At 37.7% G+C, this 24,730-nt stretch overlaps 3 protein-coding genes across 6 annotated transcripts; 1 reads left to right on the top strand and 2 right to left on the bottom strand.

Moving 5' to 3' along the window:
* The first annotated feature begins 169 nt into the window (after window positions 1-169).
* LOC122282820 (rab GTPase-activating protein 22-like) lies at window positions 170-15,418 on the top strand. Of its 2 annotated transcripts, none has more exons than XM_043094857.1 (11): window positions 170-583; window positions 1,411-1,506; window positions 2,087-2,190; window positions 2,542-2,888; window positions 3,229-3,351; window positions 7,134-7,222; window positions 10,871-10,976; window positions 12,207-12,304; window positions 13,936-14,196; window positions 14,631-14,714; window positions 15,067-15,418. In XM_043094857.1, the coding sequence occupies exons 1-11, from the start codon at window positions 494-496 to the stop codon at window positions 15,079-15,081; spliced, it is 1,413 nt and encodes a 470-aa protein (XP_042950791.1). In that variant the 5' UTR covers window positions 170-493; the 3' UTR covers window positions 15,082-15,418. The 2 variants fall into 2 exon arrangements, with proteins under 2 accessions (XP_042950791.1, XP_042950792.1); XM_043094858.1 differs by having other exon boundaries at window positions 181-583; window positions 2,605-2,888.
* Window positions 15,419-16,130: 712 nt separating this feature from the next.
* On the bottom strand, window positions 16,131-19,700 carry LOC122282818 (COBRA-like protein 10). 3 transcript variants are annotated; one of them, XR_006230473.1, is made up of 3 exons: window positions 18,420-19,700; window positions 16,511-18,000; window positions 16,131-16,413 (listed from the first exon to the last, which is right to left on the bottom strand). XR_006230473.1 is itself a non-coding variant. In XM_043094855.1 (2 exons), exons 1-2 carry the CDS (start codon window positions 19,012-19,014, stop codon window positions 16,574-16,576), a joined length of 2,022 nt encoding a protein of 673 aa, XP_042950789.1. In that variant the 5' UTR covers window positions 19,015-19,700; the 3' UTR covers window positions 16,131-16,573. The 3 variants fall into 3 exon arrangements, 1 of the variants encoding a protein (XP_042950789.1); XR_006230474.1 differs by having other exon boundaries at window positions 16,131-16,410; XM_043094855.1 differs by having other exon boundaries at window positions 16,131-18,000.
* A 145-nt stretch (window positions 19,701-19,845) lies between these two features.
* LOC122282819 (thiamine thiazole synthase, chloroplastic-like) lies at window positions 19,846-22,926 on the bottom strand. Its single transcript, XM_043094856.1, has 3 exons — window positions 22,213-22,926; window positions 21,507-21,995; window positions 19,846-20,267 (listed from the first exon to the last, which is right to left on the bottom strand). The coding sequence occupies exons 1-3, from the start codon at window positions 22,627-22,629 to the stop codon at window positions 20,106-20,108; spliced, it is 1,068 nt and encodes a 355-aa protein (XP_042950790.1). The 5' UTR covers window positions 22,630-22,926; the 3' UTR covers window positions 19,846-20,105.
* Between the last annotated feature and the right edge of the window lie 1,804 nt (window positions 22,927-24,730).

Genomic DNA, 24,730 nt, shown 5'->3' with positions numbered 1-24,730 from the left:
CTAAGTTTCCCGGAAATGTTCGAAACTAGAGGAACGTTGAAAGAACGCATTAAACGGCCGTCATTACTGTCTGTGAGGTGGGCAACCACCTCATGAAACCATCCTACTTTGACAGAGTAATACAACGTGACCGTGTCCATGTCTCAAACCACCGCCAAGTTGCCAACTGCTTACTGCCCCCACAACTCCAAATTTAAAGGGAAAAAGTGAAAAGTAAAAACCAAAACGATTTTGTCCACTTTTTCGTTCTTTCTTCTCTTTTTATTATTTTTGGCTTTGATTTTGTCTTTTCGAGCTGGACTTGCCCAGCTCCGGATTGGGTCCCCTTTGAACCTTCCGCCCATGAGCCTGGGAGAAATATAACTTTTCTGGGTTTTCCTTTGGTTTTTGAAGGGTTCAGCTTCTGGGTTTGGTGGTGGTTGCTATTTCTTGGTTTCGAAGGCAAAGAGAGTTCTTTTGAGTTTCTGCTTCTTCTTTTTGGGTGTTACTGGAAATGTGGAGGGGCCCCGGAGCTCCTGCTGAGTCTTTCTACCAGGTCCGCCCCGAGTGCACCGATGTTCCCAAAACCCACTTCAGGATCAAGGTCCAGCGATTCTTTTTGATTTTGATTTTTAGTATTGTAGATACCTTTTGAATTTTTTGGATACCCATTATCTTGATTTGGATAATTTTTCTTTGAATAATCGATGTATTGTGAAATGTGTTTTTCAAAAGTAAATGCTATTGATTTTTCCATGAAGAATATGCTTCAATATTGATTCCGATCATAATTTGGAGTGCGTGATTATGCTGTAATTTGGAGATTCATGAACAAGAACGAAGATTGTAAATAGTTCTATGTTTAAAGGCGTGTGTGATAATGTAATCAAGGTTCGTTCGGTTGGTGACCTCATGCTCATTTAATTCTCATTAAAAAACTCATATTTTATGGAAACTTCTCATTTAACCCCATCCTTTTGACAAGCAAATAGAGATTTCCTTGTGAGGCTAATGCCTTATCGTTATTATTGGCCAGAAGTTGATGCCGTCATTCGAACAACTTTCTTGCTTCCGGTTTGGGGAATATTTTATATTTTTATTATATTTTCCATATAAATGGTGTGGATGAGAGTCTTTGTACGAACTGAACAGTAAAAAAAGCTTGTCACATGCATTTACCAGTCTATCGATCTTGGTACCCTGTGATGGATTGCAATGGAGATCTAAGGATACATCTTTTCTATTTCTTTGCTTCCTACCAAAATTTAGTGACGTTTCCTGCTGCCATAAATACGTGCTGTATGTAAGAAGAAGCCCTATTTATGAATTCACACAGAGTAATACATATTGAATGAAATTACCAATTCATAATGAGTCTGTGTGCTTTCAATGTGTAATCGTAAACCTTCTACTTGTAATCTGCATATGCAGGCTGGTAGAACTTTAAGTGTAAGAAGATGGCATGCTGCATTTGCTCCAGAAGGATATCTGGATATATGCAAGCCTCTAAGTCGAATCCATCGTGGGGTAAGTGCCTCTTTATTGTTCACAACATGCCAAAAAGTATGTTTAAGTTCATTGTTATGTCATGAAAATTAGATTGCACTTCAGCATGACTGTCGGTCTTGTTCTATTGATATCTATAGTTTGAGATTTACAGGAAATCTCTGTTCTTATGATTTGGTTTTCACTGTTGACCTGAAGAATTAAATCACTTTTTTTGTAAACACGAGTCACAGACCCTTACAGAATAGCCAATTCCTTATAATGCAGTTCGTTATGTCGGAGATGCCATTTGATCCAAAGATCATTGCATTGGATAATATGAACACCTCAAAGCTTAACGTTGCTTCTCCTAGCATATTTTGCTATCCTGCTGCACACGCATGACTATGAAGAATTCAGCAATCTGGCTTACTAGTTCAACATAGAACTAGAGATACTATCGAATGAAGTTAGTATAGTTATCAAGTAGTTTTACACATCATGACAATTATGCTTCCTTTTTGAACTTCTGAACACTAACCTGAGATAGATGTTATGAATACTAACTTCAACTAGTAAGGGCTGATATTTAATGGTATTCTTCTATTATTTGCCAAATTAGGGGATCCATCCATCAATTAGAGGAGAAGTATGGGAGTTTCTACTTGGTTGTTATGATCCTGGGAGTACATTTGATGAACGAGAGCAGATAAGGCAACGCCGGAGGTAATACACTTCTCCTCTTTCATGACATATGAAGGGTTAAGCAGGGATTTAGGTTTGTTGTTACTTGAAGAGATCAAATGATTGATTATCCTCACTATTATTTGTCTCCAGTTACTTGTCCTTGTCTTTTAATAAGCTCAATGATCAATATGTTCTTTCTATACATGTGAAAATATAACCACCAATTCATATTTAAGATAACTTGTCTTCTCCCCAAACAACCAAATCAAATTGAAAACAGTACAGTACGATTATTATTATCATCATCTCGTCATTTCTTTATCCATGATAATTTTATCCTTTTCTGACTTCAAATTTTACTTTTTTTATACTTATATATAAAAAAAAAAGACTTCAAATTTTGCTGCTCTATCTGGAGAAAAAAAAAAGTATAAATCCTATCAATTCCTTCAGGATACAATATGCTCGGTGGAAAAAAGAGTGTTGCCAAATGTTTCCTGCTGTTGGAAGTGGTAGGTTTGTCACAGCACCTGTAATCACTGAAGATGGTCTACCCATTCAAGATCCGTTGGTACTTTTAGAAACAGCCCCAGAAAAGGGACAGGCCATAGCCACTCAAGAAAATGCTGGAGCTGATTTTAAAACCAGAGACAGTTCAAGGACAAACACAGCCAATGGTATGGAAAAAGTGAAGGATAAGAAAGTAGTCCAGTGGATGCTTACTCTACATCAAATAGGTTTGTGGCTTCTTTTATATAGAAAGCCTACTTTTTTCTGTCAGGGCAAAAGTCACGTTTATTTTTTATGTAAAGCTCTGTTTCCCTTAGTATTATCACACTTAATCTAGCATGTAAACTGCGAAGTACTTATTTTTAACTTGCACCTTGCTCATAGAAATCGGGTTCAGCACCCATAGAATCTTCGTGGAACATAAAGCTGCATGTCATGTTACTCTAGGGTAGTTAGATGCAAGCATCTTGGGCTTGAGATTGATATCTAAAAACCCCTTGTCAGAATTCAAAGAAATGTGATCTATTTAGTAAATTCATTTTCTTATATACTTAACATCAATTTCAGGTCTTGATGTGGTTCGGACTGACCGGACATTGGTATTTTATGAGAAGCAAGAAAACTTATCAAAACTCTGGGATATTCTTGCCGTTTATGCCTGGATAGATACAGATGTTGGCTATTGTCAAGGTGGGTGTTCAAATGGATGTTTAACGTCTTATTCAGGGCATGCTAAAATGATAAATAACATTGGCCTATTAGAAATCTGCTTAATCCATTATACTTCCACCAACGTCTACTTTCAATGGCTTTTGCCACTCAGCTGTTAATTATTGATAGGGAATTACAGCCTGCAGAATTTATCATGGAGAAAAAGATCATACATGAATGCTTGAATTATGTGGTAAGCATTCAACATGAAGGATGGGGATACACATCTAGTGCCTCTATTTAGTGTACAATGTATAGATATCTAGCTTGATTGATTGTGTGATCCCCTCCCCCTTCGTTTTGGGTTCATTGGTGGCTAATGGGCCCAAAGCTTCACAATGCTCTCCCACTCCTTATTATTGTCTTATGGTGCATATAAGATTTGGTCCTAGGTTTCTTATACGACACCAAGAGATTCACAGCTAAGCTAGCTTATTGACCATCTTTTTGCAATGTTCTGATAAATATTCCTTGTTTGTTTAGAACATTTGAATGAGGAAACAAAATTGCAAAAAAGTGTTATAATGTTGATTATTTGTGCGAATGATCTGCTAATTGTGGTCCATTGGACTATGGGTCTTAATTATTCGTTTTTCCATGATCTCTTGGCATTTCATGACATGAAATTATCTGTTGTTAGGGAAGGGGATCGGAGCACAAGTTTCTTTCATAGAATTGCTAACTCGCATAGGAGAAATAATAATATTGAGGCGCTGAAAGTGGATAGTGTGGAGTGTAGAGACGAGCAGGTTATCCACAATCATGTTTTGGATTTCTATGAGAACTTATTAGAGGAACAGGTGGGTTGGCGGCCTCCACTGAATGGGTTGGATTTTGACACCATTGACGTGAGCGACGTGTCACGCTTGGAAAGGGATTTCGATGAGAGAGAGGTTCATGAAGTCGTGAGGAAAATGGCTAGGGACAAGGCACCAGGACCAAATGGCTTCTCAATGGGCTTTTTTCAAGACTGTTGGGAGGTGATTAAGGATGATCTTATGAAGGTCTTTCAGGAATTTTCCAGGGCTGGAAAGTTTGAAAAAAGTCTTAATACCATGTTCCTTGCTTTGATTCCTAAGAAGGTGGGGGCGACAGAGATTACAAATTTTCGCCCTATTAGTCTAGTGAATGGGGTGTATAAGATAATATCTAAGGTACTTGCGAATAGATTGAGTGAGGTGTTGGGGGAGATTGTGATGCAACCTCAAAATGCATTTGTTAAGGGAAGACAAATCCTAGATGCAATCTTAATTGCTAATGAATGCCTTGATAGTCAACTGAAAGCTGGGAAAACAGGAATCATGTGTAAACTTGACATGGAAAAGGCATATGACCATGTCAATTGGGATTTCCTCCTTCATTTACTTAGGAGGTGTGGTTTTGGGGAGAGGTGGAGAGCTTGGATCCATTGGTGCATATCCTCGGAAAAATTTTCTGTGCTAATAAATGGTGCCTCAGTGGGCTTCTTTTAGAGCTCACGTGGATTGAGACAAGGGAACCCATTGTCACCCTTGCTGTTTGTCTTAGTCATGGAGGCTCTCAGTAGGATGCTCTCGGCATTGGTGGTGAATGGTCTTATAGAAGGTTTCCCGATCGGAACCTCGGATAGGGGTATTCTTAATATCTCTCACTTACTGTTTGCAGATGACACATTGATCATGTGCAAAGTGGACCAAAGTCAGGTGCAAGTCCTAAAGGCCTTACTTTTTTGTTTTGAGGCGGTATCCGGTTTGAAGGTAAACCTGGAAAAATCTGAATTGGTGCCAATTGGGACAGTTTCTAATATTCGCCAGTTGGCAAGAATTATGGGCTGTAAAACATCTTTCCCTATGACTTACTTGGGACTCCCATTGGGGAGTGCCTCGAGGGCTTCCTCGCTGTGGGATACTGTGATTGAGAAAATAGAGCTACGTTTGGCGGGGTGGAAGAGAATGTACTTGTCAAAAGGTGGACGGATCACTTTGATAAAGAGTACATTATCTAACCTACCTGCTTATTTTTTTATCTTTATTTCCAATTCCAGCAAGTGTGGCAGCTTGTATTGAGAAGCTCCAACGAGGTTTCTTGTGGGGAGGTCTGGGGGACGAGTTCAAATTCCACTTGGTCAAGTGGGATCAGGTGTGCCGCACTATTTCGGGGGGAGGCTTGGGGGTTCAAAATTTAAGGGTATTCAATCGGACATTATTAGGCAAATGGTTATAGAGATTTGTTAGGGAACCGGACTCTCTATGGAAGTTGGTTATTGTGAAGAAATATGGTGGATTATGGGGGAATTGGTGCACTAAAGAAGTTAGAGGCGCCTATGGAGTTGGGTTATGGAAACACATTAGAAGAGGCTGGGGGGTTTTTAACCGTTTTGCTAAACTTCAGGTGGGGGCAGGGTCCAGGATAAAATTCTGGAGCGACATGTACTGTGGAAACAGGGCTCTAAAGGATGTGTACCCTTCTCTATTTCAGTTGGCGAGTGCAAAGGAAGCCTCAGTGGCGGATGTTATGGAAATATCGGGGGGACAAATTATTTGGAACATTAGCTTTAGTAGGGCGGCTCAGGACTGGGAGATAAGTACCATTGCAGATTTTTACAGCGCCATATATACTCCATAAGACTGGATAGCCAGCAAGAGGATGTCATGTGGTGGACTTCAGCAAGAAAAGGTATTTTTTCAGTCCGTTCCTTTTATAAGGCTCTCAATCTAGAGTCCAATAATCAGTTTCCTTGGAGAAAGATTTGGAAAAACAAGGCTCCGCCCAAAGCCTCGTTCTTTGTATGGACCGCTTCCCTGAGAAAGATCCTCACCACTGACAATCTAAGGAAAAGAAGGATCATCATTGCAGATTGGTGTTGCATGTGTAAAGTTGGGGGTGAGTCGGTAGATCATCTTCTATTGCATTGTGACTTAGCAAGGGTTCTATGGAATGAGGTCTTTGCCCGTGTGGCAATGGCCTGGGTGATGCCTAAAACTGTGGAAGCAGCATTGGCTAGTTGGCCAAGCATAAGAGGCAGACAACAGATTAAAGCTTTGTGGAAGATGATCCCTATTTGCATTATGTGGTGTTTGTGGCGGGAGCGAAATGATCGGACTTTCGAAGACCAGGAAAGATCGCTGGAGGAGCTTAAACTCTTATTTTTTAGAACTCTTTGTAAATGGGCCATAGCTGTAGATTTTAATGGCATGGCCCTTCAAGACTTTCTTGCCTCTAGTGTGCCTACCTAAGTGGGGCAGTAGAGTTGTATTTCAGGCTTTGCCTTTCTTTGATCAATTAAATTGTTTATTTATCAAAAAAAAAAATTATCTGTTGTTAGGTCTAGGAAGCTAGTTAGGTCCTTCTTTCTCTGTCAATATGTAGAGAGAAATTGCCTAGACATTCAATTCTTCCTCAGATTTTCCTTAAATTTTCATCATTGTATCTAATTAATGGCCCCTTAATAGTTGTATATATAATTTTTTAATGCTAGAACTAATGGTATTTCTAAGGTTCAAGAGTTGAAGGACCTTGTTTATTTCACTAATTATTAGGTAAAGAATAATAATATATCCATTTTTTTTTTTTTATCGTTCAAGGAACAATATTAAATTATAGTCTAGTTACATTTTTTTATAACAGATGGGTCTGGCATAGTTTTCAATATATATACTTCATTGAGATTCTTTTCATTTACGCTATTTTCCTTGCATAGCAAGAGATGACAACAATTTGCTTGTCGTGCTTGCAACTGAGTGTCAGTTATTCTATCTAAGCTTTATGACAATGCTGAGCAGGAATGAGTGACCTTTGCTCCCCCATGATAATTCTTCTTGAAGATGAAGCAGATGCGTTTTGGTGCTTTGAACGGTTGATGCGCAGATTGGTACTTTTTTTTCCTATAAAATATTTTGTAGGCCATGATATTTCACTTTTAATTAGTAGATTTTTTTGTTTTTAGTTATACTTTGTATTGTTGGATGTCTAATGATGTAATTAACTTAAATAGCTTCTAGGGATAATATCGAATTTATTCCACTTGGATGGACCTTATATTAGTTGTCCTTAGAGGGCTTGAACGCCTTTGCCGCGCTCGTCCTCCCCCGGGGAGGAACAGGTTTCTCACTTCGGTATGAGCTGCCCACGAATTATGGCTCTCCCTATGCTATTAAGGACTATGGGAAAGCCTCATACTAAGCAGCTCTAGAGAAATGAGGACTCAACGGTGAGTGAGTGTTCTGAGAGCTTTGAGGATGCTTATATAGGATAGAGTTAGGGGGCAATATGTGATATGATCCGTAAACTCAACATAAACACGACACGAAATTAACCGGTATGAGTTTGACATAAATGAGTTTGGATCAAAACAGGTTGACTCATAGACAAGATTAACGGGTCAATAACGGGCCAACCCGCTTAACCCAAAATCAACTTGCAATAATCTGTTTAATTTTTATTTCAAATTTATAATTTTATTATTGTTGGATTGTAATATTGGTATTTCTTAATATGCTTATGTTTTTATTGTTAAAATTGTAATTCTGGACCTATACTCATTTGTTATTGTTGAGTTTGTAATATTGATTTTACAAATGCGCCATTCCCAAATTTGCCAACCTTATCGAGAAGTTACAAAGAGACTTCTTGTGGAGGGGATTGGGGGAAGAGTTCAAATTTCATTTGGTTAATTGGCCAACGGTCTCTACTCCATTTTTTGGGGGTGGTTGGGGATTTGCCACTTAAAATTTAATCAAGCCCTACTGGGTAAATGGCTGTGGAGGTATCAACACGAAAGATGGCACCTATGGAAGTCAATTATAGATTCACAGTTTGGGGAGGATGGTGCTCGATTGAGGTACGTGGCCCATATGGGGTGGGTTTCTGGAAAATTGGAAATACATTAGGAGACATTTGGAGATCTTCCGAGGACATGAACATATTGTGGTGGGTGACGGTTCTCGTGTTAGATTTTGGTACGACAAATAGTGTGGTGAAAGAAGTCTCCAAGACACCTTCCCGGCCATTTCTTAACTTGCACGAGGAAAGGATGCAGCGATAACTGACCTATTGGTCATTTCCAGCAGCTTCCCTCAGTGGAATATTGAGTTCACTAGGGCAGCCCAAAACTGGGAGTTAGAGACTGTAGTCAAACATAGAGAGAGAAAAACACTTCATATTATTCATTGATCTTCAACAGCCTATACACACTACAATACAAATGACAGTAATACCTTCATAAGTTATACTAATTACAACCATGTCCTCTAACACTCCCCCTCAAGCTGGGGCATATATATATATTATATAAATCTAGTTTGGAACAAATAAGCTTTAACTGTCTATAACACAATGGTTTGGTAAACATATTTGCAAATTGATCAACAGACTTCACAAATGGTGTAGAAATGTCACCACTTAGTATCTTATCCCGAATGAAGTGACAATCAATCTCAATGTGTTTAGTCCTTTCATAGAGCACATGATTAGATGCAACATGCACTGTAGCTTGGTTATCACAAAGTAACTGAAGATGGACAAGAGTTGGAAACCCAATCTCTTGAAGAAATTGTTGCAACCATGTCAGCTCACTAATAGTGTGAGCCATTGCTCTGTATTCAACTTCTACACTAGACCGAGCTACTATTGTTTGCTTCTTACTCTTCCATATAACCAAGTTACCTCCCACAAAAGTACAATATCCAGTAGTCGATCTTCTATCTGAAGGAGATCCAACCCAATATCCACTAGACCGAGCTACTACTGCAGAGTTTTATGTGACATTATATTCTGTAAACATGACCGAGGATACAGTTGATAAGATGAATTGGAGCCCATCTAGGAAAAGTAAATTCACTATTAGATCATTTTACCAAGTTCTTACGAGTCCTAGAATGACTATGTTCCTATGGAAAAGTATATGGTAGACGAAAGTTCATTCAAAAGTAGATTTCTTCGTATGGACAACGTCATTGGACAAGATTCTTACTACATATTATTTAAGGAACCGTCTGGTTATGGTGTTAGACTAGTGTTGTATGTGTAAGAAGAATGGTGAATCAGTAGATCATTTGCTTTTACATTGCGAGGTGGCCAAGACTATGTGGGATGATTTCTTCATGAGAATGGGATTGTCATGGGTCATGCCTCATAGATTGGGGGATTTCCTTGCAAGCTGGAGAGGCCTTCACAGTAACTCACAAGTGGCAGCCATCTAGAGAATGGTTCCTATATGTATGTGTTGGTGCATCTTGCAGGAGCGAATTGGTAGGAGCTTTGAAGATCGTGAGAGCTCAAAGTTTTCTTTTTAAAATCATTGATCTTATGGGCAGGGGCTATTGTTTGTAATGGACTAAATGTCCATGACATTCTCCTTTCGATTGTAAACTATTCCAAGGGGCTTCTCATGTATACTCCCTATGTATTTGGGTTGTGCCTATTTCTATGAATAAAACTTCTTGATTACCTATCAAAAAATTATATACTGATTTTATTAAAGGTTAAAATCTAAAAAATATTGATATTTTTTATTAGTAGGTAGTCTTATTGTTTTTTTTTAATAGATATTGTGACTATTAATAAATATAGATTTTAACTTTATGTGAAATTTTAATAATCAGGTCAAATGGGTTATGTGGGTTAGTTCAACACATTTACATGATACGGGTTGAAATGAGTCGATCATGTTGACCCATTTCTAGTTACTTATTAAATGGGTCAAAACGGGGTGGCACGACACGACTTATTATTTAAATGGGTCGTGTTAGGGTTTGAAGGTTTGAGCCTTTAACTTAACAGGTCATGTTAAGGTTGATCCATATAGTTAAATGGCCATGACTTGACACGACATAGACATGACCTATGAACACGAATTGCCACCCTTAGATAGAGTGCCATTACTTTTTTTCTTTGGTAGGTTAGGATAGAGTGCAATTATGACATGGGTTTTCTTTTATATCTGGAAATGTTTGTTTTCACTCCATTATTTCTTTGTAAGTTCACGCTCTTAACTATTTCTGGAAACTTAACACAAATTCCACCTTGGCTTGTCAATGCCCATATGCAAGAGGATACTTTTATCTGTAAATCTTTCATTTAACATAACATAGCATCAAACTACTACAAAAGCTTATAATGATGTTAGAAATTGGAAAACTCAAAGTTTGCCAAGAAATTAGAGAAGTCAAAAGTTTGCCAAGTTGATGTACATGCTTGCTGGCTGCTTCTATCTCGTGCATTCTTAATCAATCTTTCCACCAATTTTTTGATAAGGGATAAGTAGAACATAGCCATAATTTTGTAAAGAGTCACAAAGTTTTAACCTTTTTATATGACTTTAGAGTGGGATTCGAACCAGGGACCTCCATGATATAGATTTTCCCTTCAGTTTAAAAGTAAACATGCTTTGTACCATTCTATGTAATCAGTTACGTATGATTCTTTCAAGGCTTCCATTTTTTAACTAAGCCTTTTTTTTTTTTTTTGAAATTTTAATTCCAGTTTCTTATTTTATGCGTTCTTATTTAAAAATATATAGCGAGGAAATTTCAGATGCACGGATAGCTCTGTTGGGGTGGAGGCACAACTTAGTAATTTGGCTGCAATTACACAAGTACTAGATCCAAAACTTCATCAGCACTTAGGTATTTGCATAATATTGTCTTCTCATTCTGTGTCCTGTCAATATTACCAATTATATTACAGTTAATTGTTTTGTATCTCAGACTTGTTTACGATAAATTTTATTTTATTTTTTTATCAGTAAAGAGAAAAATTATGGTCAATAAGAGCATGGTGCAAGAATTCTCAACCGTTGGGCTGGGTATTGCTACCGAACATATACCTGAAAATCACTACTCAAGGGTAGCTGGTTTTTGATAAGTAGATATAATCGTTAAACTCATGTAGAAGCATCTGAATGCGTGAGCCTTATTCAAAAATATGAGGCAAATGCTAGAATATCAGCTCCAGATCACTATTGGCTTCAGGGGCAGCGGTGAAATTATCATGAGAGTTTGATAAGAAAATTGGGAAGTTGACCCTAGACAATTAATTTTATAAGATCTTCAGATTGAAGAGTGAATACAAAGCTCTCACATGACAGTGGACCACTCATGCCAATTTTCTCAGAAAACAGATTTTCCTATAGTTGGGTTTCTAAGAATCTAAAGCCATCAAAAGTACAGTTGTTCCTTTCTCTGTGAGATGCCTGCACGAGGCAAGGAGGACCAGCCTCCCAAATGATGCTATTTTTGTGATGGCCAAACAGCCCTTGACAACTAAAGACCACGTCTGCCACCTTCTTTTGCATGACCCATCAAACCCAAATGCAACACTAAGGAGAAATTCTTAGAAAAAGGCTGGCTTTGTGTACATAGTTATTGAAATACAAATTCAATTAAGGAAAAAAAGAGGAGTAGTAGGGTAAACTACAAATGGTTTTTTTTTTTGTTTTTTTGGTTGAATTATTCTGGGGAGGCATCTCAAATGTTTCAAATTGCCAGGCTGGCCTATATGGCTGGTGGCAAAGATTTTATGAAAACTGAAATTCTAGTTTTCTTAGATGCGAAAAAAAAGTGGTATATGTGTAATTAAAAGTATTACTATTACGATTGATACCTAACAAACTCAAAATGTTGGATGCTGTTTTATTGAACTCATATACCAACAGAAAGAGAATAACAAGATTACATTCCCCCATTTAACGATTTATGATTTGTTATTAATAGTTGTCATATACAACTATACCGATAGTCGAAGTTATTTTCTGTCTGATAATTTATTATGCATTCCTATATTCTTGCACATCCCTTGATTTAATTCTGAAGAAAAGAAAGTAACAGTAAAGCTTGTCTTTTGATCTTGGAGCACAGAGACCCTAGGTGGAGGTGATTATCTATTTGCTTTTCGGATGCTCATGGTTTTGTTCCGTAGAGAATTCTCTTTTGGTGACTCATTGTACCTTTGGGAGGTAAATCTTTTTTCTTTTTTTGTTGAATTTGTTGATGATACATAGATTTAATTGTTGACTGAAGTTCTTGAAAACCAAATTTAACTTCCAAAATTCTCAAAACTCAGGTTCTTCTTCCTCTTGTTTTTGTTGTTTTGTGACTCTTAACATATAAAAGAAAATTGTTGATGCTTTTTGACTTATCAAATCAAATGTTGAGAATACTAACTCAGGGTTGTGATGACTTTTATTTGAAAACAGATGTTTATGGAAATATCGCATGCATATTCCATCAAAGACTTATCCTTCACCTGAATGTGACTGGCCCATGATTAATAATGCCAAGACATTGCATCCAATGTATGGCCATGATGCCATGCGAAATTTTCCTAACAGGATTATTTATGAAGTGATTTCTTTGCAGCATCCATTTACTTGTCAATATATCACAATAATAATTTGTTCAATTACCATTCTGGTATTGTGGCCAAAGTTTACACATCAAACTTATAGTTAGCAAGTCCACGTGCTATGTTATTGCCAAGAGTTTCAAAACACTGAGTTGGGATGGCCCATAGGTGAATACATTTTGCAGTAACTCTTGAAGTACTGCAACAACACGTTTACCTATTTGTTTGTATAATTGATGACGTACGATTGGGCCTACGTAACCACTGTAATTCATTAAAGGAGAAACCTAACACGTATTGTAACATCCCATTCCGGATTGAGTATGGGAAGGACGGTGAATTCCCACATTGTCTGGTTGGAAGAAGTTTACATACTTCATAATCATTCCAAGAAATGCCAGTTGTAGTCTGCCTTGGGTTTTCCTTAGGTCGTTAAACATAGTATCAGTGCCAGTATCAAGTTAGGAGTGTGGGACTCAAGCGTACCACCTTAGGAATAGCCTGAAGAAGACTTTCTTTTTAAAAGATTGCAATTTCATTTAACTAGTCTCTTAGGGTAGCCACAATACAAAACTGAATGAACACGCCTGATGAAGACATTAGGGATGTGGGATCACATTTACTGAGCTTCATATACTAAATCCAGGCTGTTACAATCTTCCCCACTCAAAACCCCTTCTCTCAGTTCAATCCCAACCCTTTAGTTTTTATAGGATCTGTGCAGATAATTTATGAGATGATCATCATTGGGCCACTAATGTGGTGGTAGAATATGATTGTTTTTGCTTGATTCATATATTTATATTTTTTTAGTTTGTATCCTAGGCGAAGTCCTATTGGATAGGCACACGCCAGGGCCCCCAAAAACTTGTGTATTTCTTAATCCCAGGTGTGCCCAGTCAGTTGTTTGTCTGTTCGGTAATTCCTCTAAAGTTTGGAAGCCAAAAGATGTGAAAGGAATTGATCAAAGAAATCTTCTAAACTCGGGGAGTATTTTATACTGCATTTATGCATTGGCCCTAAGCATGCACAAGAAGATGCTTTGTGTCCTTTTATTGTTTCAAGTTTTCCTTTTGTTAATGTTTTCATTTTCCTTTGTTGTCACAATGCATGTGTCCATTGTCATGACTCTTGAGAATCACGTGTACGGATTATAGAGTCAGTATGTGTCGTAATCACACATTGAATTATATCTGGTACATTTTTAATGGTTATTTGTTTGATTGTTTGAATTTGTAACAGATGATGTGGGCTCTGGAATACGACCCTGGCTTGTATTTTATGTATGAAGAACCTAAGTCAGCTAGTGAAAAAGCCGAGGGATCTAAAGGAAAAGCAAAGTCAATACGTCACTGTGGAAAGTATGAAAGGGAAAATATGAAAAACGGAGCTAGGAATTCAGAAGGCCCTCTCCCCATCTCTGTTTTCCTTGTTGCTAGTGTGTTGAAAGATAAGAAGTCAAAGCTAATGCAAGAAGCTCGGGGCCTTGATGATGTTGTCAAGGTTAGCCTCATTCAAAAGGCTCCAATATGCTGATTATTTTTAGATTGGGAATATACCAAATAAGTGGAGAACACAATTGAGAAAATAGTAAAGATGGCCTTTGTGTTAATCCTGCTGGTGAAGGGGTAGGCAGGATTGGCATAGCATCAGTTAAATTTTCCCACCGACCTTAAGTTAGATTATTTGCTTGGAAGGAGTTTAAAGAACCTTCCGTCTTACATTTTTTAAGTACCATCAGTTGCCGTGTATGGATTCTCTTCCTAATGGGTAGTCTTGAGGAAACAGTAGTTGGCTGCTGACGAATCATTTTTCATTCATTTAATTATCAAGGTCTATTAGGAACATGCTGGCACTTTGTAATGATATGTTGCTCTATGGCTTGCCTATTTTTCAAAGCATTTTGTCTTCTCATGTCTTATCTTAAACCTTTCCAGATATTGAACGACATAACAGGAAATCTGGATGCCAAAAAAGCTTGCACTGGGGCAATGAAACTCCAGAAGAAATATTTAAGAAAGGTAACATTCTTATAAATCTTGAGGTTGAATTTAAAATCTTTCCTGGAGAAGAAACGGGGCAATATGGTCAACCAACTTCTTTCTCTGTTGGGTTCTCTTATTAGTAGGCATGCTAACTATCGGACCTTTCATGAAAAGTCCAAGAGGCTATTGGGACATTACAAGTTAGAGAATATCATGCTTGCATTACGTGTTTTTATTTGGTTCATTTTTTCCTCCAATGGTAAATTTAAAAGAATATATGCATGGGAAAATCCCAATGTATAACCCGTGTTTCTGTGTGTTGTTTCATTAAACAATAAACTTCTGTTAGGTATACCCTGAAGTCAGTGTTCATTTATTGATGCTGCAGGCCAAGAAGACATAACCGTAGAGAAAGGACATGCTTTTTCGGCCGATCTAGAAATAAAAGGGTGTTCCCTTCATCCTGATGGTTTGATTTGGCAAGAGACAATCGCGTAGTTTGACGTGTATTTTTCTCGGCTTCACAGAATTGTACAATGGCTTGAGCAGCAGATCTTCCACTGAAAGTGATTGTTGTAACTTAGAATGATCTTTCATTATTTATACATCCAAAACAATTGTTTAAAGTTCTTATACGAATCTACTTTGTAAGCGCCTGTTGTTTGTAACAGGTTGCAAAAATACAAAAGAAAGCTTATGCACGATTCAGATTCATATCAATAAAAATCAATCTTCTCTCTTTTTGTTCTTCTGGGAAATTATGGTGCAGTCTATCCTTTTAAACATGAGTGGTTGCAGTTAAAGGGAACATTAATTTTGAGAAAAGAAATGATATTTTCAGTCATAAAGTAATGTGTAAGTACGCATTCTTCTTGAAAAAAATAAATAAATATAAAATTTATATGAAAAAATTAATTTTTTAATAGTATAATGTACTTTACTCTTTTTTAAAAAGAGTGTGACGTTTACACAATTTATAACTGTATCTAGTATTGCTAATTTATTGAGAAAATGGAACCTTCACAAATTATGGATCGAAGCCAAATCATCTAATTTTAACTAGACCAGACTTGCATTCTCATATATAGAACATTTAGGACAAGATGATTTGATCAGCCGGCTAACTTCGATCGGCCGGTTCCGAGAAAGTAGTAGGGATGTATTCAATCTTAAATTGGTAAAAAATAGACGAGAGTGCTAGCTATGTATTAATACTTTTTACAGATTAATGTGTCAGTTCGAAATCAAATTACAAACGACATATAACACCAGCTGTCGACTGAAGGGTGGGATGGTATTATCATTATGCCTTCAAGGACATGCATACACAGTCGATCGACAGGTTCTGATAAGGAATAAGGTTCTGACAATTAAAACGTACGTAGTTGCATGCATTGAATTAAAAGGTCTAGATCAATACTGAAAACCAACACGTTAGAAATTAAGACAAAGTTGGGAAAATTTCAGATCCTCTTATAAAACTTACTCGAAAACAAAAAGACATGAACCCGATCGACATTGTACAATAGAAAAGAAAATATCCGTCAGACACCATGCGAATCCATACTTACATAATAACTACGGCTTTCAATTTATAATTCCATACAGATTATCATAACATCTGCAGTACTCGGAACCAACTGGTGATACAACAGGCATTGAAATCATAGACGTTGCGGCGTTCATAATTTCCCATTTGCCCAAGTGCATGCTTACTGATCATCCTCTGATGCTGCTGCGTCACATTAACAGTTATGCTGAAAATGCATAGCAATTAATTGCATGGGGTTATTGTTTGTGTTTAACTGTTTCCAAGAAACGGAAATTCTCACCCGGCCAAGGACGTACGTATCTCCGAACTAGGTGGAAAGAGTTAATGAAAAAACCCGGAACGATCATATATGGAAGCGATCTGTCATCAGTAAAAAAGTGGTGACGGTGATGAATATTACAGCCAGGAAATGAACACGAGACTGATGCCCTGCATTTCCTGGCCGAGGAAATTCGAGGGGAAGCGCACATTCTTCCCCATTGAAAAGCACCCTTGATGGGAATCCATCACCACGTTGGATATCTATACCCGGCGTGTGTTTCTTTGAGAATGATATCACTGATTGCTGCTTTCCGGGCACTCTTGGCTCATTCATTTTAGTCCCATTTGTCTCTCCCATCAAGAAATTCAAACCTTTTAAGCCTTGAAAGAAGATGGTATTGTTGATATCTGGCAGACTGGTGCCGTTGAAGGAGTAGACCTTTTCGAAACCAGGAAAGGCCTTCTTCATTTGAATCGCAGTATACCAATCCTCAAAAGGGGTGTCGTCCCAGTTAAAGAGTGTAACTCGAGCTGTCCATCCACTCCTGTAGTCGGTGTCAATATTCCAATTGATGCTAACGCCGCAGTTATCGGGACAAGGTAATGGATTTGGTATAGGATAGTGTTTGATTTTAGCCCAGGCTTTTGCTTTCTCCGTTCTGTTTGCAAAAGGCACAAGGAGGGCCTCTGCAGGGAGCAGCATCGCGCGGGCATTCTGATTGCAAGTGTCTGATTCCATACAACCGCAGGCGCAAGTGTTGCAAGGAATGACACTGGCACTATAGTATGCGGAAAAGGAGACACAACATCGAGCTTGCTTAACCTTTGGACGTGTAATGTTGCATACCACTTGCCAACTTGCAATTGCAGTAATCGTAGCCTGAATGCCACTTGGGTCTGGAAACTCTGTTGGGTCGACCCTAATTGGAGGGCCACACTTATAGTGAGGATTAACAACTCCGACGATACTCCATTTCTGGGGTGGATAGAGAGCAGTCCGGTTCAAGTCGGGAGGAAGCTTATAAACTTCTAATTGGAAAATAGACCTTGCTTTGTTCTCATCCATTACTTTTGGCAAGATGGTGCCATTTCTGCAGCAATAAGGTAACTTCCCAACTTTGGTATCATTTGCAAGATAGGGAGGGAGATCAGTCATGACGGGCTTTTTATCACAGTTCATGACTTGAGAGAAGTCGAGATCTGAATAGTAAACGCCGGCAGGGCCATAGATGCAGCCGGTACCGTCCTTTTTGTGAGTGTAGGCTCCTCTCATAGTGGAAATGAACTCTCCTCGCATCCACTCCCAGGTCAAGTTCCAGTGATCAAGACGGCCTAAGGGGTGATTGTTATCGATGGTCACTTGGGCTAGATAGTTGCTTGGATAGGCTTGGAGCACGTCGTATGTCAAGGAGAGATCACCATCCTGACGAGGCAAGAATTTCGTCTTTTTTAGTTTTTTGGCCTTGTATTTTGGATCCTTTGTACAGCATACTAGCATCGAGCTAGGCCCTGCATGCAAAATTAACAAATTTTGCCAAAACTTCATATATGAGTCAAATCTTGCCAAAATGTCCACCACCTTCAAGGGAAATATATTGAAAACAATTCATATATATATAGTCCATTGAAGAACAACAACGAATAAAACGCTTTTGATTGGATTGTTGAAAGATGAAACCATGAAATTTCTGCTGAAATTTTTCAGAAGATCAACATCTATGATTTTTTTTTTTGGAACCCAAGTGAAGAAAACATCTAATATGATTACATAATACCAAATTATCCTTCTCTCAATTGATTTTTTTTTTTTTTAAATTTTTGTTTGCATCAAAAGTTTGATCACAGGGAAAAAAATCGATCGATTTGATCTTTAGGCCAGCTTATGCATGCACCAAATATGATACTTAATTAGAAATGAACAAACTTACCACGACGACGCGGTGCAGGACATTTATACCCATCATTTTCGAGTTTAATTGTCTTTGGCATCGGCACTCCCGGCGGTTTCACCCCAAATTGCGTTCCGATGATATCGACCTTCACCTGAATCTGATCAAGATCCCCGGCCGTTTCGATCGAGGTCTTCAAGTCTGCCATGGGATATCCAGCCAGGTACGTCCCATTCCCGACCGCCGCCGGGAAATCACTCGAGTCTACCAGAACGGCCCCGCTAGCAGACACCAGTATCTCCTTGTGCTGAAATCCTATGAACATCTTCCACGCCTGGAGCTCCTCCTCCCCGGCATTCAATATAGTGGCTATGGACTTAAACGCCCACGCCTGAGCGCTCGCGTTTTTCAAGTGCGGGAATTCCTTCTTGCGCGAAATGAAGGTGTACGAAAGGAAGATCCCATTGCAGTTGTCCTGCTCGGGAGGCGGAGCCGCTGGCACTGGGTCACCGTAGTCGTCTTGTCCATGACAAACTTCAACTCTATAAAACAACACAAATAGCATGAAACATGTCACGGAAAAGGGCCATGCATGTTGCCATGCAAATCTCATTCCTGATGATTTTGTTCTCATTGCTTGCTTATAAGTTTTGTGAGGATTTTTGCGTAGAAAGGGAGTTGCGGCGTCGGGCGTAAAGACGCCGCAAGAAGAAGAGAAGGAGCAGGGCAGGAGGAGGAGAGAGTTTGAGGAAAACCCTAGAAAGAGGTGAAATGGTTACAAGAAATAAAAGAGACAGAGACGGAGAGACGTGAGGAGACTGAGTCAGCTGAAATATCTTCCGCTAGTTTTAGCGTGGGACTCGGAGGGTTTACAGACATGACAGTATATGTATATATAATTAGTGCATTAACGGAAGAATTGAGGGTTGGCTTAATTCAATTCTTGGGGTAGGCCAGCGTACGTTGTAAGAGACAGCTTAATTAATTTGTATCAAACTATAAACTCACGAAAAACATCCTCAGATATATCATGGCTAACTAACTAAACATCCACATCATCATCATGATCGATCAGTTGTCTAAATTAAACACAGATCAGGCATGCATGCAGCTTTCTCCCTCTTGCATTGCATGCCAAGATTATTAATTGTTCCCATGCGAGCAAAGCTTAATTATTTATTTATTTTTATTTTAAGTTCAATTCTTCACATTAATGTTTTAGCACATGATGCCGGTGGTGAAGATCGATGGGATGGAGGACAGACAGTCGAGCCAATTAAACAGACCCTATATTTCTCCAGACCACTGTACAAGCTAGCTGCGCGCATGCATGCTGCAGCGGCGCAGCCTGCATGCATATAGTTGCTACGTTGGCGGGCATCTTCTAATTGCAATGATCCTACAACTTTATAATATATAAAACAAAAGCTAAATGCATGGCAAATGATCCCCACTACCTTCCAAGTTGCAGCAACGTCATACCACACCCACATATAATATATATATATATATATATACATAGTCACAGCTAACAATTAAAAGAAAAGATACATGAAGATCGACACCCACATTCTTCACAAATGTTTACCACACACACACACACACACATATAGCCACATCAACCATCCGGCCACCGCCACTAGTACGTACACATTAGTTCCAGTCAACGGCCTGGATAATTTATTTCCAGCATTTTTTCATTTCATTAACAAGACCAAATTTGGTTTATGCATCGACAGTTTCAGCAGAATCTGCAGCAGCAAGGATCATCTCCGGGTGGATGCTTCCAACATATGACCCATCAATTTCATTGGGAAGTCCCAGCGACTTCAGGGCCAAGTGAGCAGCCTTTTGCCCTGATATCATCATCGCTCCAAAGGTGGGACCCTGCATTACCCCCATATTATACAAAGGTTACAATTAATTAATTAATCACTTCAGTTTTTTCAAAGAAGGGTCGTATCCACAATAAAATCCTAGGTGAAATTCATTATATAATACCTTCAATTTATTTTATAATAAAATAATTTTATAATCTAAAATATCACATCAAACTAACTTTTATAAAATATTTTTATGCATGGCTAATGCTCTTTAAATATTATTGTGTAATTTTAGAGGACAAAACTTTGAGGGACCATTACCTTGTATACTATACCACTGATAATAGGGTACAGCGCGCAGCAGCCCAACATGCACGACAAATACATGTTCAAAGCATCACTAGAGCCAGCGATGAGCCAAGAAATTGACCATATTGACATCTATTTTGTGACAATTTTAACTTTACTACAACTCACGTTCCACGTTAGCTTGACTTGGTAATGCATTCAGTTTCCGAATCATTTCTAATACAGAAAATGTTAAGAAGGAAAGAAAACAGAAACAGAAATCCTACGTAAATAATAGTCAATGAAAGACCTACTCTTGTCACCAATAAATCATCAGACCTCCACATACTGTGGCGTTTCTGCGTGATTAGGACCGAGGATGGGACAGACCACAACCTAATTGGCCAATTCGCTTATGTTGGGTCCACGCCCCCTATCATTCTCATGAAAGGGAGACACAGCATAATTGGCTAATTAGCCCTACCAAAATAAAGGCTAATTGATTATCAAAAAAAAAATAAAGGCTAATTAAGTAGCAGATAGCTTGTGGGCGTCTCTATTATGATTGAGGCTGTCATATCAAGTTAATCTAAATCAAATCTAACGAGTAAAGTAGATATATTTAATGCATGCAAGTGATCTCACACGCATTCTTTCTTTGAAGAAGATCAGTGAGTCATTATAAAACGATATTTTTCTTCAACTTTTTTCAAAAGATCTAACTTAAAAGTTTATACAATCAAAACCTACGCAAATAATTTTTTCATACCTAAAATAATATCCATTGTGGCCAAAAATCATTGCACGTATAAAAAATGGCCTTTTGCAAAGAGCTAGAGGGTATAAATTTTGATGTCCATAAAAATACTCGTCCCCTATGTAAGTTCTTGATGTTCATGTTCAAACAGAGTATGATTTCAATTTTCAGATGATAAATATACAATTCAAGCATATACGTTATAAACTAGTCCAACACCGGCCATTTAATAAAAAAGGGGAAAAGGAGGAAACATACCATTCTTGGGGATCCATCAATCTCAGCAACTTCCATTCCAGTGACAATCATCCCAGGTACAATCTCCCTTGTGAGCCTTACAATAGCATCCTCAGCGGCATTCATGTCCAGTGCCTTCATCCCGGGAACGCTGTCAATCATCCCAATACTCTTTAGCCTCTTGACCCCAGTGGCACCGAAAGGCCCGTCATGGCCGCACGAGCTGACCACCACCTTGGCCTCCATTACGTTGGGATCCATGCACGACTGCGTGTCGTGGTTCATCGACACCAGTGCCCAGTTCGTCACCACCCCACCAACTCTCCCTCCCTTCACGATCAAGTCCTCGGCCGCCACCGCGTTGAAGAGCTTCACGTTGGGGCGAGCCAAGAGCTTGCTCATGATGGTGGAGGTGAAGAGCGCCGCGTGTTTGATCACCACGTAGTTGTCTTGCTCATCATAATCGATGCCCAGCTCGTTAAGGAACACATGCGCCGGTTTGCGCACAACCTATATATCGAGATTCAATAAGGTTTAGTTTGCATAAGCGTCAAAATCTTTCACAAACAAAATTTTTTATTTCTAAAATATTTTGAAAAAAGAAAAAAAAAAAAACACTGATATTAACAAAGAAACCGCCCGAAAGATCCAAATAATTAATGTGCATAACAACAATCGCAGCATCCAGATTTTCTAGCTACAATTTTGTTTTTATATACATCATTACCATAGCCGAGAAGAGCTGACCGCCAAGCCACGCACCGCCTCCTGGGCTGACAGACTGCTCGATGATGGCCACCTGTACAGACGGGTTCTTGCTGAGCTCGTAGGCGCAAGACAGGCCGGCGGAGCCCGCACCCACAATGACAACGTCAGTGTCGGCGTACGTGATCATGTCCATCATGTACCGCCGGGTCATCTCACGGGAGACGATGGACTCCTTGATAGGCTCGAACTTGAACTCCTTGAGATCGTAGGGTGGGGATGAAGAGGCAGACACGGAGATGGAGGGTTGAGCATCAGACTTGACAGAGAGGAAGCGGAGGGAAGGTGGGGCAAGACGGGTGCCATGGAAGGAGGACGAGCTGTCAAATAGAGCGTGTCTCTGTGGTGTGAAGGTGAAGGAGGAGGCAATGGTTGCCATTTGATCGGCCTTTAACGACAAGTAGGTCGTTTAGCTTTGTGGGGGTGTGTGTGGTTATATATGGAGGCAGAGGAGGGTGGAACTGTATTTATGGAGGAAGAAGATGATGATCAGCAGAAGGAAATATGGGAAAAGAGAAAGGGCGACACGTGGGAAGAAGATAGGATATGAAGGGTGTAGAATGGTTCAGCTTAGATAAACAAGTGGCATCCATGAAGCAGTGCAGTCAAGTCCAGTCCATATTGGCTGAGACCGAGAGAGAAGGGTGCTTTTCACAATTCGTCACTGCGACTGTGTAACTAACTACCCATGATCAGCAATGCTCTCTGCACTTTTTATTTAGAGTATACTACATGACCTGAGTCAATAAATGTCGTACACTCAATTTAATTATGTCGTGCACTCGTTTTAATTTTGAAAAAGATTGAAATTTTTTATTTAAATTTCGTATTTTTTACTTTTTCAAGAGTGCTACAGTTTTCAATGGGTAGCTTTTGGCAAACATCTTTTGTCGTGGACTGCGCAATGAGAGGGGCCAGCAAACATCTCTGCCCATTCATGTCGATCGTGAGAAGTGATAAGGATTGGAGTCATGCATGCATTGGTAACCAATTTGGTGAGTTTTGTCTTGTATTAGCTTTTGGCATTCGTATTTTGGGCAAAAGATATCCTTCAAGTCTATGTCATAATTTGAGACTTTAACATTAAATACCTAATTAATAATTTTATACAGTTTATTCCATAAACCTATTTCACTCTTTTAAGGTTGATTTGAATATTTAGAATATTTGAAAATTTTGTAAATAATAACAAAATAGTTTAAATTAAGATCTATTATTAGATTTTAGAAAAAAAAAATTGAATAAAAATATTATAAAGTTAATAAATTATTTAAATATAATATAATTTAAATTTTAAATTTTATAAAAATTTTATTGATTTTTACGTTTAAATAATAATTAGGTAATAATCAAATGTAAAAATTAAAAAATTAAAAATTAGTTTTTATTTAAATGATATTTAGAAATAAAAATGAAGAAAACTTTTTAAAATATTAAGAATTTCATATTTATAGCTCGTATCCCCACATTTCTTCAAGCTCTTATACCAACTTATACCTGAGAGAATTTAGATTAATTTTGACAGTTAGTTTCATTAGATGATCAATATAGAGAAGACAAAAGATCATTCATCAAAATACAAAGAAAATTTTGAATAATATTGATTAATAGTAAAATTTGAAATTATTTTATGAAGTCCACAAGTTAGACTTAAATAGTTGTAAAATTAGAAATAATGATGATTTTTTTTAAAAAATAAAAAAAGTCTAAATTATTATATGAGAAATAAATATATAAATAAACAAAAATCCTACAAAATATTTTGCCTAAATCAAAATCACTTGTAAAACTTGAAACTAAATAATATTTATTAACAAGAGAAAAATGAGTATAAATATATAAATTAAAAAAAATAATTAATATTACCCTTAATTTAAGAAATATATCAAACTTTTCTTTTCATATTTATAAAAATTCATCTTATTAAAATAGTACTTTAATACAATAACGTAAAATTTGAACTTAAATACCTTTATGAATTGGAGTTTACATCAATCTTTTAGTCATAATCATCTACGTAGGCCACTAGAATAAAATAATAATTGCGTATCTATTCATGGAAAAATAAATTCATTTTGATTTGACAAATGTGATTGGATTGCCTATTCATGCATGAAAATGATTGGATCAATAATTGCAGATTTGGCAAGTGGAAAATATCGTCTTTATATATATATATATATTTAAATTTTATATAAAATATAATAAATAATTTAATTTTTTTAAATCCTATTCAATTTTTTAAAATTCTATAATAATAATAATATTAATATTAAAAAATAATATTTTAAACTTTCATCTAAAATTAAAAATTCTCATTTCACTATCCAAATCTATCCGAATAATTTTTAAAATTAAAGTTGTATTGTAATGTTAAGGTAAGTTGAGTTGAATTGTAAATAGTAATATTTTATAAATCTTATTGAGACAAGTTTAATTTTTTACGTTGAAATATATAAAATAAATTAAGATGAGTTTAA

The sequence above is a fragment of the Carya illinoinensis genome, chromosome 11 (genome assembly GCF_018687715.1).
Source record: "Carya illinoinensis cultivar Pawnee chromosome 11, C.illinoinensisPawnee_v1, whole genome shotgun sequence".
Taxonomy (NCBI): Eukaryota; Viridiplantae; Streptophyta; class Magnoliopsida; order Fagales; family Juglandaceae; genus Carya; species Carya illinoinensis.
Note: the sequence above shows the minus strand (reverse complement) of the source record. Positions and strands in the feature narration are given on the sequence as shown.

Coding starts and splice junctions, on each gene's coding strand:
- LOC122282820 (XM_043094857.1), top strand. CDS start 494: ATGTGGAGGGGCCCCGGAGCTCCTGCTGAGTCTTTCTACCAGGTCCGC. Junction 2,191..2,541: donor CAGATAAGGCAACGCCGGAG/GTAATACACTTC, acceptor TAAAAAAAAAAG/ACTTCAAATTTTGCTGCTCT. Junction 12,305..13,935: donor ACTCATTGTACCTTTGGGAG/GTAAATCTTTTT, acceptor AATTTGTAACAG/ATGATGTGGGCTCTGGAATA.
- LOC122282818 (XM_043094855.1), bottom strand. CDS start 19,014: ATGAGAACAAAATCATCAGGAATGAGATTTGCATGGCAACATGCATGG. Junction 18,001..18,419: donor TCCTGCACCGCGTCGTCGTG/GTAAGTTTGTTC, acceptor TTTTGCATGCAG/GGCCTAGCTCGATGCTAGTA.
- LOC122282819 (XM_043094856.1), bottom strand. CDS start 22,629: ATGGCAACCATTGCCTCCTCCTTCACCTTCACACCACAGAGACACGCT. Junction 21,996..22,212: donor GTCAGCTCTTCTCGGCTATG/GTAATGATGTAT, acceptor CTCGATATATAG/GTTGTGCGCAAACCGGCGCA. Junction 20,268..21,506: donor TTGATGGATCCCCAAGAATG/GTATGTTTCCTC, acceptor GGGGTAATGCAG/GGTCCCACCTTTGGAGCGAT.